General features: G+C 37.6%; 1 protein-coding gene across 3 annotated transcripts; it reads right to left on the minus strand.

The window, feature by feature from the left end:
• Positions 1–125: 125 nt before the first annotated feature.
• Positions 126–13,176, minus strand: LOC118275383 (dihydrolipoyllysine-residue succinyltransferase component of 2-oxoglutarate dehydrogenase complex, mitochondrial-like). Of its 3 annotated transcripts, none has more exons than XM_035593315.2 (10): positions 13,010–13,176; positions 5,368–5,465; positions 4,624–4,752; positions 3,902–4,064; positions 3,175–3,399; positions 2,655–2,815; positions 2,248–2,406; positions 1,800–1,933; positions 1,066–1,223; positions 126–572 (listed from the first exon to the last, which is right to left on the minus strand). In XM_035593315.2, the coding sequence occupies exons 1-10, from the start codon at positions 13,040–13,042 to the stop codon at positions 438–440; spliced, it is 1,395 nt and encodes a 464-aa protein (XP_035449208.2). In that variant the 5' UTR covers positions 13,043–13,176; the 3' UTR covers positions 126–437. The 3 variants fall into 3 exon arrangements, with proteins under 3 accessions (XP_035449208.2, XP_050551312.1, XP_050551313.1); XM_050695355.1 differs by having other exon boundaries at positions 12,943–13,077; XM_050695356.1 differs by lacking the exon at positions 2,655–2,815 and having other exon boundaries at positions 1,800–1,944.
• Between the last annotated feature and the right edge of the window lie 940 nt (positions 13,177–14,116).

Here is a 14,116-nt window from a genome sequence, read left to right on the forward strand (position 1 = left end):
TCAAGTAAATCATAAACATAAACAGGCAACACTGGTGGCCAAAAGTCACACGAGGGGGGCAATCCAACGGCACTATAAAAATTTAAAAAAATCAGTCATCCATTTAAAATAAAACTACATACATATTACGTAATAATTGCATTTATTCCATTGTAGTCATAAAAGGTCATTGGATCCACTCAAAATGTAAAGTTGGAACAATAGGTACCCAAAACATCGTGCTTTACATAAGCCCTTTTACGGAACCTCGAGGTTACAATGTTATTGTTAATCATAAAATCCAGTTTTAATTACGTAGTATGCCTTGAAGGTACTTCAAAGCATACTACGTAATTACAATAAAATTTCAGAACTATATTAAATAAATTCGTAGGTACCTACTTTGCGCGAGACTATAACCTTACCGTAACCGTAACTAAAGACTTGTCCGTATACAACTAAATTCCAGCAAGAATTGAAGTTGGGTCTTCAACTCCTGACTTTACTTTTCTTAGGAATAGCACTGCTTCGCGGCCATCAATCAGCCTGTGGTCGTAGGTCAGAGCCAGGTACATCATTGGCCTGATTTCAACCTGAAAAAAACAAGGTATTGCAGATATTCACAACTAAGTGGAGCTTATTTTTAAAAATCTACGATTAGTATTGGTAAATCTTGACATGACCAACTAGACAAGATATATTTCATTAGTAACTCTATACTATGTAGATACCTGTACCTATATATTATCATGTATGTGCTGAAGTAAGAAGGAAAGGCCATTATTGGGACAGCCATGCTTTTGCACGAATGGGCCAGCTCGATCGAAATCAAACCACGGCCTCACAGAAAACCGGTGAGACGGTACGACGAAGTGTGCGAGGTTACCAAATGCTCAATCCTCCCCCCATCCCTAATCCCGAAATTCCCAAAAAGCACTTGTACCTCCCCCAGCGTTGCGGTTGTCTATAGACTGCGTCGACTGAATTGCTTACCATCAGATGAACCGTCTGCTAGTTTCCCACCATCCTGTAAAAAAAACCTTGATAATGATTTGATGTTCTATTCTATCCAAAAGAGTCAAGTACCTTGCCGGATATTGCGACTGGTCGTTGGACGATGGCATGCATGCCTAGAATGGCCGACTGCGGTAGATTGATTATGGGCATAGAGAGGAGGGATCCAAATACTCCACCATTGCTCAGCGTGAAGGTACCACCTTGCATGTCAGCAGGTGTGAGTCGACCTGTTGTTAGAACAGAAGTATTATAAGTTTTACATTTCTATTTGTCGGAACGATAGATTTTTAATATTTCTGTGAGTGATACCATAGCCTTCTTTTTTTAAGGGGGAAAGTCATCCAATGACTTTACCCGCCTTGGGCGAGGCAAGAGGGAGTGTCAGACTCTTACTGACTAAAAACCACCCCGTTCCTACTTCTGCTTTTCGAGCAGGAGCCCCAGGTACTTCTTTTGGGAGGATGTCTTCGACTTCAGGGGACAAGCAGATGCACTTTATTTGAAAATATGTTCTAAAGATTGTTTTTTGAGGGGTGGCAAAAATGGCTGAATTCTGTATGCAGAATATGTGAAGAAATTCATCAGTCCAAAACCTCTAGCAGTTTAATATATATATCTACTTCCCTCCTTGGTCTTCTCATGACGATTTCCATTTTATTGCATTGTTTATAAGTGAAGGAACAGAGAAGTAAGACTGGACATCATAAGTGAAGAAGAGGCGGGACATTGGCATTAGTCATTTTAGTCAGTATAAGGAGATTTATCGACCCATAAAAATATAAAACAGAACTTTGATACGTTACCATTCCTAGCTTTCTGTGCTAGATCATTCATAGCGAGTTCGATTTGCGGATAGTCCATAGTATCGACGTTACGAATGATGGGCACCACTAGTCCACGAGGTGTCGCCACTGCGACGGATACGTCCACATAGTCTCTGCAAGATTGCTAAATAACTGAACATTTAAAATAAACTTTGTATGATGCCAATACTTATAGTATAATTACCCCCTTTCCGATCTTCCCAATCCCCGATTCCCCAACAACCCTTAAATTCCTAACTCCTAAAAGGCCGGCAACGCACTTGTAACGCCTCTGGTGTTTCAACTGTGCGTGGGATTGCTTACTATCAGGTGATCCGTCTGCTCGTTTACCGGCTTATTCCATAAAAAAAGGAGGCCCATAGTCTGGACTACTGAACTGCCGGCGCTTGATTTGGTTAAAGTGATCTATAGCTTTATGACTAAGTACCGATAGATAATATCTTGGTTGATGATGACCCCGTTGACGACTGGCTGGTCGATGAGAGCGTTCGCTGCAGCTTTTATGAACGGTGACATGAACGACAGTTTCACTCCATACTTCTGCGTAAACGCTTTTAAGTTTGCTTTCCGGAACGCCATTAGTTTGCTGAGAAAAAAACAATAAAATCTTAACTTGGTATGTGTGAGGTTTCTGAACACCCAATCCCCAAAGCCAAAAAGCCGGTAACGAACCTGCAACTCCTCTGGTGTTGCTAGTATCTATAGCCCTAAAGGCAGCACTGATAGCTTAAAACCCGAAGGCCCTGAGAATGTAGGAGTAGATTCAGATCTGTTTTGAAGTATCGAAAGGTAAACCTAATTTTATTTTACTTCATGAAAAATATCAATGCGTACCTCATATCGCATTCATTGAAAGTTGTCAACATAGCGGTTGTATTCTGCGCGTCTTTCAACCGCTCTGCGATGCGGAGCCGCATTTTATTCATAGGTACCGGATGATCGGTGCGAGTGCCCGATATTGTTTTGGTAGGATCAGCCTCCCTCAAAGTTCTTAACTGAAATAGAACGGCTTTGTTAACCACTTTCATATATTATATCGGCAGAATTCACAAAAATACTGGGCGATAAGGATATCGCGCAGTAGAAAGGATTGCGTGTCTAATGAGGGTATTAGACACGCAGATTTTGATGAGATATTAATGACTGAAAATTTAGAAAAGTAACTTATTGTATAAAATTAAGTAAAGTAGGTATTAATAACATCTATACTAAAAATAAATATGTGGTTTCTAGAAAGTTTAGTATGGAAGAAGGAAGAATGGTTTTTAAATTCCCGAACAAATTTAATACGGGAACCGTTTCTGTTAATCTTTTCTAAGACTACCATGAATTACAGCGTATAATTACTAATTACAGCTGGAGGTTTCGCTGGGCCTTTAGTGCCTAAAGTAACACGACGGGCGGCTGGTGCAGCTCGAGGGGCCGCGGCGGCGACGACGGGTGCAGCTGCCGGGGCGGCGGCCGGGGCAGCGGCCGGGGCGGCGGCCGGGGCGGCGGCCGGGGCAGCGGCCGGGGCAGCTTTTGGTGCTGCCGCAGCTGCAGCTGGCTTTGCAGCCGGAGCCACGCCTGTTACGTTCACCTGTTCGGAAGACAATAATTTATTTTGTTGTTTCCAACATTATTCGATTGGACAAGGAGCCACATACATAGCTTCAAAATGTATTTTTCATCCAAATAAAAACAGGACTGACAGAAAATTAGCAGGGATTACAGACATGGTTGTCTGAATTGGATGTATTGGGTGACGCGCATGCGTATTGATATAAGCTAATTTAGGCTAACGGAAAGGAAAGTAATTACCCTGAATGTCGAGTCTGTAGGGTCTTACGTCTGTACGTCGACGGAACAAATTAGAGATAGAAAATTTAAGTTTCTTATTCTAAGTAATTCGACGCTGAAAAAGATTTTTTTATCAGAGTTCATATAGATCGAGTTGCGACACGACTATAAAATGAGATGTAGTAGAATGTACAGACCACTGGTAGTCCACGGACCACCGCACCGATTGATAACCACTGTCCTATACAGTATTTAAACCTTAATCAGTAGTAGAAAAGGATGAAATAATAAAAAAATTAGACCGAAAACAGTTTTTGTCCAGACTTGATAGAATCGCCTTGTTTCACGAAAAATTTACTGAGGACGCCATGTCCAGGGCACATGACAGGCAGGGCCGTCTTGTCGGTTTCAATTTCCATAATCACTTCATCCATTGCGACGGCATCACCTTCCTTCTTGAGCAACCTGAAAGTAACATACAATTGAGAAACAAAAACTATGACACCAACTCATGCGTTCCCAAAAATAGCCCTTATGACATACTTGTCACAAGGGCTATTTTCTTAGGGCTGTGTATCAGCTTAGTAGCTGAAGCGGCAGTGGGCCGTTCATAAGCCGTTAAGGTAGATGCGTTTTGGAACTTCTAATGGTAAGGTAACCGTAAAATGGCTGGCAGTAGTTGAATACGGGATAATACGGTTGCAATGGAAGGTTGAAGGCACAAGAGCGCGTGGCAGGTCACCTATGTGGTCGGACCAAATTAAAATGATCAATGATCAAATTTGCCAATGCATGAGGAAGGCTGCAGCGAGCGAGGAGTGAAGTAGGCACGAGACACACCTACATGACGACTACGACCTTTCTGCCAAGAATGTAACGATTATGAAGAAGTTGAATACGAAAAACTGAACATTGAGCGGAGTGGTGTGCTTAATTAAGTCCTATCTATAGATTAAAAAAAAATATAAATAGCATAACCAGAACTATACAGTCAGACATGTAGTAGCAGCTAGAACTAACTTACTTCGCATCTCCACTGCTGACGGAATCAGGGAATGTAGGCGCTGACACAACTTCTTCGCCGCTTAAAACTGGTGAAATGTGTATTCTTCGGGATAGCTGCATTGTCAGGGGTATGTGTGGATTTCGACACCTGGAGGACGGAACATAAACATTAAACATCTCCTAGTACCTATATCGAGGTAGAGTATAAAAGTTTTGTACGATCCAAGAAGGTCCTAAAACTACTGGTAGTAACTAGTCTCTTGTAATTTAAGCGGCAAGGAGTAAAAGAAGTAGGTACTAAGCACTATCAGAAATTGTGTTACTTTGAAATTGGCAGTTACGATGTTGGGAAGTTATTAAGTAGATATATCGTTAGTTAATATCTAATTATACTTGTCTAAATAATTTTATTTTTGGAATGGATTTTTATTCTAAAAGAAAATGACCAGAAGTATCATTTGCCTTTTCCCTTCCATAGACTTGGGGCTCCAATTTTGTTAATATGATTTTATTGTAACTTTCGTGAGACATACTATATTAATTATTATGTTATCGGCTTACTCACGTAATGTTTTGACGAGGAACTCGACTAGTTTCAAGCCATGCCAGAGGCTCATATTCATGAGCAGCATTCCGCGACACACGACGCGGCGATTGTCGCGCTGCTACTGACAGTAGCAGCGCAAACATTACCTACGTGAGTAAGCCGATAACATAATAATTAATCATGACATAGTTAAGGAATCAATGAAAATACACTCACGTCATATACTGCAACTGGGTTGTTTGGTGATATCGCCTGCATATTATGTACGCCCTGTTTGTGGTTGTCCCCGATGTGTATTTCCTCCCACCAAAGACCTGGAACAATGCCTTGTTATTCCAAAACTTTGTTATTATTATTGTCTTATTCAACCTGTGTTCACCCACGACTGGGTAGGTGAAAATTTCTTTCGGATTGTGGTGTTTATGCCAGTTTTTTGCTGTCATCTACCTCTTCCATGAGACGTTAATGATGTCTGTCCATCTTGCCTTTTGTCGATCCACTTTTCTGTGCACGTTTCTTTTACTGATTATTATGTAAAAGGCAAGGCAAATAAGTCAAGGCTTTGGCCTGTGCTTTGGTCCTATTTGGTCTTGATATTGACAAAACAGAAAGCTCAGTGTAAAAATGCTAGATTTTTACACTACGAAATATCTTAGAGGACTTGTTTCACAATGTCTGTATAGCCGCTATGTATCAGATATGAGATAACTTTGAATTAAAAACGTAATTTGTATTCATTATCTGTCACAATTTTATCGAGTATTTATACAGGGTGTCCCTGAAGCCAACGTCCAAGTGGCAGATGATCGGCAAGGCTCTAAATGTAATCAGAAAAATATTCTAAGTCCTACAGTTTTTAAATGACAGTGACATATGTGTTATCCACGAAAAAGTACACCCTGTGCCAGTCTTTTGACTCTTATGGCTACAAATCTTTATTTTTTCGTCTGCAGTCTTCCTTACATTATCCTGAATAGTGCTCCAGTAATATGGAATCATAAATTCTTAGCCAACTGCTTTAGATTGGAAAACATTGTTAGTTTTAGAGGAACCAAATACTCTGAATAAAATTTTCACCTCACTTTAAGTGACTGTACTGAATAAATTATGTATGGCGCTAGTAGTGGCAAATTTCACCAAAGTTGGCGCATTTAATAAGGATTATAAAATGGTATAGCACTGTTCAAATTATTTCTTAAATTCGACACAAAAAAAGATTTTTCTACGAAACTCCGTTTCAATGAATTTATTTGAACTTACTAAAAATTCTTCCAGTGTACTCAAATCATACGTTATAACCTCGTATACACTAAACAGCACTTGGCACGCTATTTGTTATCATCATGTTGAAAATCAGCGAGGATCTCTTGTCAAACAACATTTTTTATTTTTATTTTTCTTTATTGGGACATAAAACAGTTACACATTTCAGATACAATTAAAAAAAACTAAGTATAGAAAATAAAAAGTAAATGTGTAACCCACACTAATGTCCGCGGAATAATACAATAGAAATTAAAAAAATTAGGTGCGTGCGACCATGGAACAGAAAGGTATAAAATATATTATATAAATATCTATAATTACAGGTTTAGGGATATAAAATTTCAGTGGCCATTCTTTTAAACTTGAAATTGGGAAGTGCAAAAATATCAAGGGTTATATAGTGTGAGTTATACGTATCTACCATACGTCGGAGAGGCGCCCGTGCCCCCGCGTGGGTTCTACACCTTGCAGTGTGGAACAGCTGGGGCACGCGCGCCTCTCGACGCATCACAGTTCTAGGTACAATATAACATATGTTATTTGCAATTTCAGGACAGTCAAACTTGTTGTTACATAAACCATGCAGCATCATGGTCATCAATAAACTGCGCCTAGACTCCAAACTCTGAAGTTTATAACGTTTCAACAGTTGTTTGTATGGTAGCTTTGAGTGTGCAGTTCTATAGTGCGTAGCACGCAAGAATTTTTTTTGAACCATTTCTATTTTATTTTTATACACGTCAAAAATGGGACTCCAAATCGGGACTGCGTATTCCAATTGAGAACGAACTAAAGTTTTATATAGAAGTAAGAAAGTAGACGGTCTTTTAAAGTCATTTGACGATCGCAATACGAAGCCAAACATACGATACGCTTTATTAATAATATTATCAATATGGACATCAAAATGCAATTTAGAATCCATTGTGACTCCAAGATCTCTTATGTTGCTAACTTTTTTAGAATCATATCATCTAGCTTGTAATCATATGTGATAATATTTTTATTTTTTGTGAAAGTTATTGCATTACACTTGGGTAAACTGAGCTGAAATTTATTGTTCGAACAATAACGAGAAAGCCTATCTAAGTCTTCCTGTAGTAACTGACAATCCTGAATGTTTTTACAAGACTTGTAAATTTTGATATCATCTGCATACATTAGAAACTGAGAGTGAGTAAAACATTTTTTTATGTCATTCACGAACAGGACAAAAAGCAATGGTCCCAAAATTGAACCTTGGGGCACACCGGAACTGACAACAATGGAATTGGACTGATAGCCATTTATAACGATTTTTTGTGACCTATTAAAAATATATGACTTGAACCAACGTAACAGATTTCCTCGGATGCCGTTGAAGGCAATTTTATCTAAAAGTAGTTTGTGGTCTACCTTGTCAAAAGCCTTCCGAAAGTCCGTGTAAATAGCATCAACTTGAATTTGATCGTCCATCGTTTTGAATAAAAAGTCAGTAAATACCAGGAGATTAGTATTCGTCGAACGACGCTTAATAAATCCATGCTGTTCACTTAAAATAAGGTGGTGAATGTGTGAATATAATTCATTGTGCACAAGACCCTCAAAAAGCTTCGACAAGATAGACAATATCGAGATAGGACGATAGTTTTTTACATCATGTTTATCCCCAGTTTTAAAGACCGGTGTAATATTAGCGCATTTCCAAATATCGGGAAAAGTTCCTACACATAAACATTTGTTGAATATTATATGGAGAGGACAAACTATACATTCTGCGGTCTTTTTAAAAAAATGGGTGGTAAAGAATCAGGACCGGGTCCCTTATTCAAATCTAATTTCTTAATTGCTTTAAGTACAACGTCCTTAGACAAGTAAATATCTGAAAATATAGACGCATTATCTGCGAATACGTTTGGTGGCTGCCACACTGTGGGATCAAAATTAGAAGGTTCATAAACTGAAGTGAAAAAAGTCGAAAACATATTACTTATTTCAATAGGATCACTCGAGTGTACGTCATCTAGATACATGTTTGCTGGTATCACCGCCCTGCCCTTTCGGTTGGAAACATAAGTCCAAAAGTGTTTAATATTTAGCGGTATACTATCCTCGACAGTTTTTATATATTTTTCAAAGCATTTGACAGATTCGGATTTAAAACGCTTACGATGTACTGAAAAACTTTGATAATCTGACATATTCCCATATGTTTTCCATTTAAGCCAGGATTTTTCTTTGGATTTGAATATGCGAATAAGGGCAGGAGAAAACCACATAGGAAAACGTGAATTTGTGAGCCTAGTAAGCGGAACATGTGTTTTAATTAAGCTGTAAATTTGATTATAAAATACGTTAACCGATTGTTCCGCAGTCAGCTCGTCAAGCAATCGATTCCAATCTATCTTACTCAGCTCATTATTTATTATTTCATAATTAGCTTTATAGAAATTGTGTCTAGTGGATTTGTGGCGCTTCATAGGTGAAATAACTGTAGCTAGTGAAGTAATCGCTGAGAAAGGAGGGTGATAATTATCAGGCGGCAGTAATGGAGCACAAAGTTTTGTTTCACAATTAACGTTCGACAAGAATAAATCTAAAATACGCCCCAAGTTGTTTTTTTGTGTGTTATATTGAAAACTGTTTGTAAAAGAAATAAAATTGCCCAGAGAAATACCAATATTATCATTCGATTGAGGTACCACATAGTTACATCCACTACAATCAAGCCAGTCAATGTTTGGTAGATTGTAGTCACCTATAACATAAAATGTGTCAGTACTGACGTCACTAAATATATCTTGTAACATATCAAAGTGAGACGAATAAAGATCCCCGGGAGAACGCGGCGGTATATAGGCTGCAGATATAATATGGCGCTTGGTAGGATGCGACGCTGGCAGTTGTACTAATACATGCTCAAAATCAGTGCGCGCGAGGTGCGTAAAAAAGTTAGTTGGTCGTAAAGAACGTAAAACGGCAATAAGCACCCCACCACCGTCACGTTTATCCGTGGCAGAGCGGTCGCGATCGCATCTAAATACCAAATACCGATCGTCGATGTATTCACTATCAGAAATGTCTGGTATCAGCCAGGTCTCCGTAAGAACGATTACGTCATAAGAGAAAGACAAAATGTTCATAAACAATGTATGTAACTTGGTACGCAGTCCTCGGCAATTTTGATAGTAAAAAGTTAATTTATCCATTGTAAACAAAAATAATGCAAATGACGTTTAAAAAGCAAAGTTTGGAGTTCAGTACAATTAAAAACAACAACGTAATGGCATTGTGATACATAAAAACAAACTGGTATAGTGGAACAAATAACTCATTAAACGTTAACAATTGCAAATATAATCGGTAGAAGTATAGGAGAAAATATGTTATTAATGTTTTGTAACATATTAAAACACAGTTTATATACGTATTCAATGTAGAAATAACTTTAAATGAAACTGTCCCGACCTGATTACATATAATAGTCATCATATTATAATTCAAGAAATTATATTTTAAGTGCGCTGCAAGTTTACTAAAGTAAGTGAGGGTGATTGTATAAAATTTCTGGAATACATTAAAACTTTGTGTTCTGCAATACCTTAAAGCACAACCAATACAAGTATTCAATGTAAAATTAACTTCTAATAATACTTCATTGTTCTGAATACAAACAATAGATGACACAATATAATCCACGGAATTACATTTTAAGTACACTGCAAATTTATTTAGATAAGTGAGGGTGATTGTAAAATATTTAATTTTATTGGTAGCCGCAACTGCGTAAACAACACAGAGTAATGAAAATGTCAGAGAGCACAAACCGTAAGGCAAACAAAACAGCAAGTCACATGGTATCAAGATAAATTTTAGGTTAAGCACTTTTAGGTTAGAGAGATATAAATTAATATTAACCGGATGCTTTATATGGTTTAATTTTGCACAGGTCTTCTTCAGAACGAACGGTAAAGGCCGCTTCTGCGACGTCAGCGCGAACAAGAATAATTCCATGTTTAACCCATACGAATCGATGTCCATTTTGTTTTGCAATTTCTTTGGTCCGACGAAACAAATTCTTTTTCTGTAGTGTTAGATGTTCGTTAATATATATTTTCTGTGGATTGCTACTCAACTTTAGGTCTTCAGTCGTGACACCCTTTTTGAGGCGAGCTGCAGCAATGAAGTTGTCACGAAGGATCTGACTAGCGAGTTTTACTACTATGTTCTTTGGCTTTGTAGATTTAGGATTCAATAATGGAACACGGTGAATAGCGATGACGTCACGTGGCAGTAGTGGTTGCTTGATTAGAGAACTAATATTTTCGAGTATACACATGAGATTTTCTCCACGTCTCTCAGGCAGATTACTTATCTCGACGTTACAATTACGGGATTTTTGTTCAGCCGCTTCCAACTTCGTCTCTAATAAAGCAATTCTTTGCTCGGCTTCCTGAGGTGAAGACACTTTTTCCTCCAGTTTAGAAATGCGTCTGGCAAAGTCTTTTGACTTCTCTTCCAGGTGATCGTATTTGTCACTTATAAACTTGATCGACGTTTTTATGCCTTCAAATTCAGACAGGAGTATAGAAAATTTTTCATCCTGTTTTTTCAAGCAATTTTCAACTATAGATTTCATATTTGTCTGGAAATCATGAAGTACTTCACGCCAGTCCATATCGCAGTTGCCCGTCATGCCTTTACGGAGGGTGACATACGGAGGAGGAGATTCCTTTTCAATTAGAGATCCATCGATGCTCATTTCACCAGGACATGGTGAATCAGCAACATCACTAGTATGATCATATGTGCTGTTCATGGTATTCATGATATGAAGTATCTGTCTAAAGCACTACTCTGTGCCAGGTAAAAATGTTCGCAAAAAATAGACGATAACGCCAACGAGTTCGATTAGTTACACACACTCGTATTGTTGCGCACACTTGAATATTATACTTTTAATTTACACTACGAGCAAATATGAGACAACCGGTCTGGTCCGAGGCGCACGGCGAATGTGTCACATTGTCCGTTTACCCGTGATTTCGCTTGCAGCATTCGTCGGCAATATTATCGCTAGACGAACTGGTGTTGTGCATCTCGAGCCATCGTACCCGGGCTTCGGCATTTTAGCTGAGCACTGGCTTTTTTGCGCCGTGTTGATTATTTATTTTTAAATTATTTTTTGCTTTACCTGCAATTCCTTGTAAAACGGTGCAAATAACTCTTTCTCGACAAACTAAAGAATATATTTTGATGCTTCATCCCGCATTTGATAACAAGGCATGAACACGTAACTTAAGCTTGCAATCATTCAATATTATTTAGTGAAACATGATACACAACATCAGTTCCTCTAGTAAGTCTAGTAATATTGCCGACGAAAGCTGCAAGCGAAATCATGAGTAGACAGACAATGTTTTTTGACAAGAGATCCTCGCTGATTTTCAACATGCATGATAACAAATCGCGTGCAAAGTGTTGTCTAGTACATACGAGGTTGCAACGTATAATTTGAGTACACTAGAAGAAATATTAGTAAGTTCAAATAAATTCATCGAAACGGAGTTTCGTTGAAAAATCTTTTTTTGTGTCGAATTTAAGAAATAATTTGCAAAGTGCTATACCATTTTATAATCCTTATTAAATGCGCCAACTTTGGTGAAATTTGCCACTACTAGCGCCATACATAATTTATTCAGTACAGTCACTTAAAGTAAGGTGAAAATTTTATTCAGAGTATTTGGTTCCTCTAAAACTAACAATGTTTTAAAATCTAAAGCAGTTGGCTAAGAATTTATGATTCCATATTACTGGAGCACTATTCAGCATAATGTAAGGAAGACTGCAGACGAAAAAATAAAGATTTGTAGCCACAAGAGTCAAAAGACTGGCACAGGGTGTACTTTTTCGTAGATAACACATAAGTCACTGTAATTTAAAAACTGTAGGACTTATATTTTTTTTTATATTTTTCTGATAACAGTTGGAACCTTGCTGATCATCTAATGCCCGTTGGACGTCGATTTCAGGGACACCCTGTATGAAAGTGGATTAACAGCCGCTAAATCTACAACTTCAAGAAGGGTTAACTAAGAGACCCCGCAGATTTACAATTTCAAGTTGGCCGACTAAATCGCAGAGTATACGAATAGGTATAGTGACATATGCTAGCCCGCACATCTTGTCCAACTAATTAATTGGACACCGATCGTATCACAATCGATTAATTAATTAATTAATTATTAGTTAAGCGATTAGAGCGTTTTTTTCGCATTTTCACGCACACGCACTACGCTAGCAATACTGTCACTGACTAAATCGAATAACTCAGCGGCTGGTAACCAATAAAATAAAGTTGGTTGATTTAATCATAAAAGTACACAATTTAGTCGTTCGATAGTTGGCCAACTTACAATTGTATGTCTGCGGGGTCTCTAACACTTAGGAACAGTGTCATAAGCGGATTTTTTTTTGTTTTTTGTTCCGTGCAGAATGACTACAAATCTATTATCACTTGACCGTTTTAAATATAAACTTTCTCACAAGCGGGATTTTGTCTTGTACATCTTCAATCCTATGTTTTGACACGTTTCTGGGACATTCTACTTACCACTCGTATAGTAATTGCCTTTCTTCTAAACATTATTAGTTTTTGAATTAAATAAAATTGCTGAAATAAACCGGGTCTTTGAAAATAATAAATTTTATTACAAAAGAAAATCAACGATATTCAAAGTCATTCTTGATGTATACTATTCTTTCTTTCTTTATGACAGGTCGCAAACCTTAGAGGTTTAGTTTTAAAAAAAGTTTTTAGTCTGTATTTAGAGTTTTTATTACGGAGAGATTGTGGGCCAACTGAGCTGAAATTAAATTAATAATGTTATCATTTGGCTTCTTTTATTGATTTTGTATTTGTTATTTATTTAATTACTTTTATATTTATGCACTTATGACATCATATTCTCAGTAAATTGTTTTTTGGTAATAGGTAAGCAGTTGGCCGCTGTCTCAGCTGATGGTAACCAACGATGCGGCCTACGATGAGTACGATGGAGCACACCTGCCCATAAGTAACCTATTCACTCGAGATTTGAAGATGCGTAAACTCTTGAATAAACACAGCAAGGTAGCGAAATGTGTACTAACCAATAACAATTTTATTTAAAATAATGTTTAAAATTTAATTTATTATTTTTGCTATTCGATAATAGATGGCTCTTCTAAATTTAGTTAAGCTATTGGCCACTAGATGACAAAGTTTTTACTACCCTTCAACAGATGGCGCTTATAATTATAATAATTCTATTCCCCACCAGGTGGCGCTTCGGTGGCCGTGTTTTATATTACTGATCTTAATGGTATTAAATAGACTACGTGTAAGTATTTAATTGTTTGTTTGTGTAATATATTGCAAATTAATAAAAAATGATTTTATTTATACATCTGCTTTATGTAACTTGTTAACAGATTTAGCTGGATTGCTGAATGACAATTGCTCTCTTATCCATAACTGTATTTTCTCTTACATCATCATCATTACATCAACAGCCTATAAGTGGCCACTGCTGACCAAAGGCCTCATCTCACATGGAGATGGTTTGAACATTAATCACCATGATTGCTCAATACGGGTTGCCGATTTCAAACTTATTATTAGAACTAGCGACCCGCCCCAGCTTCGCATGGGTGCAATGGTGATATATTATACCTGTAT

Source organism: Spodoptera frugiperda, chromosome 8, assembly GCF_023101765.2.
Source record: "Spodoptera frugiperda isolate SF20-4 chromosome 8, AGI-APGP_CSIRO_Sfru_2.0, whole genome shotgun sequence".
Taxonomy (NCBI): Eukaryota; Metazoa; Arthropoda; class Insecta; order Lepidoptera; family Noctuidae; genus Spodoptera; species Spodoptera frugiperda.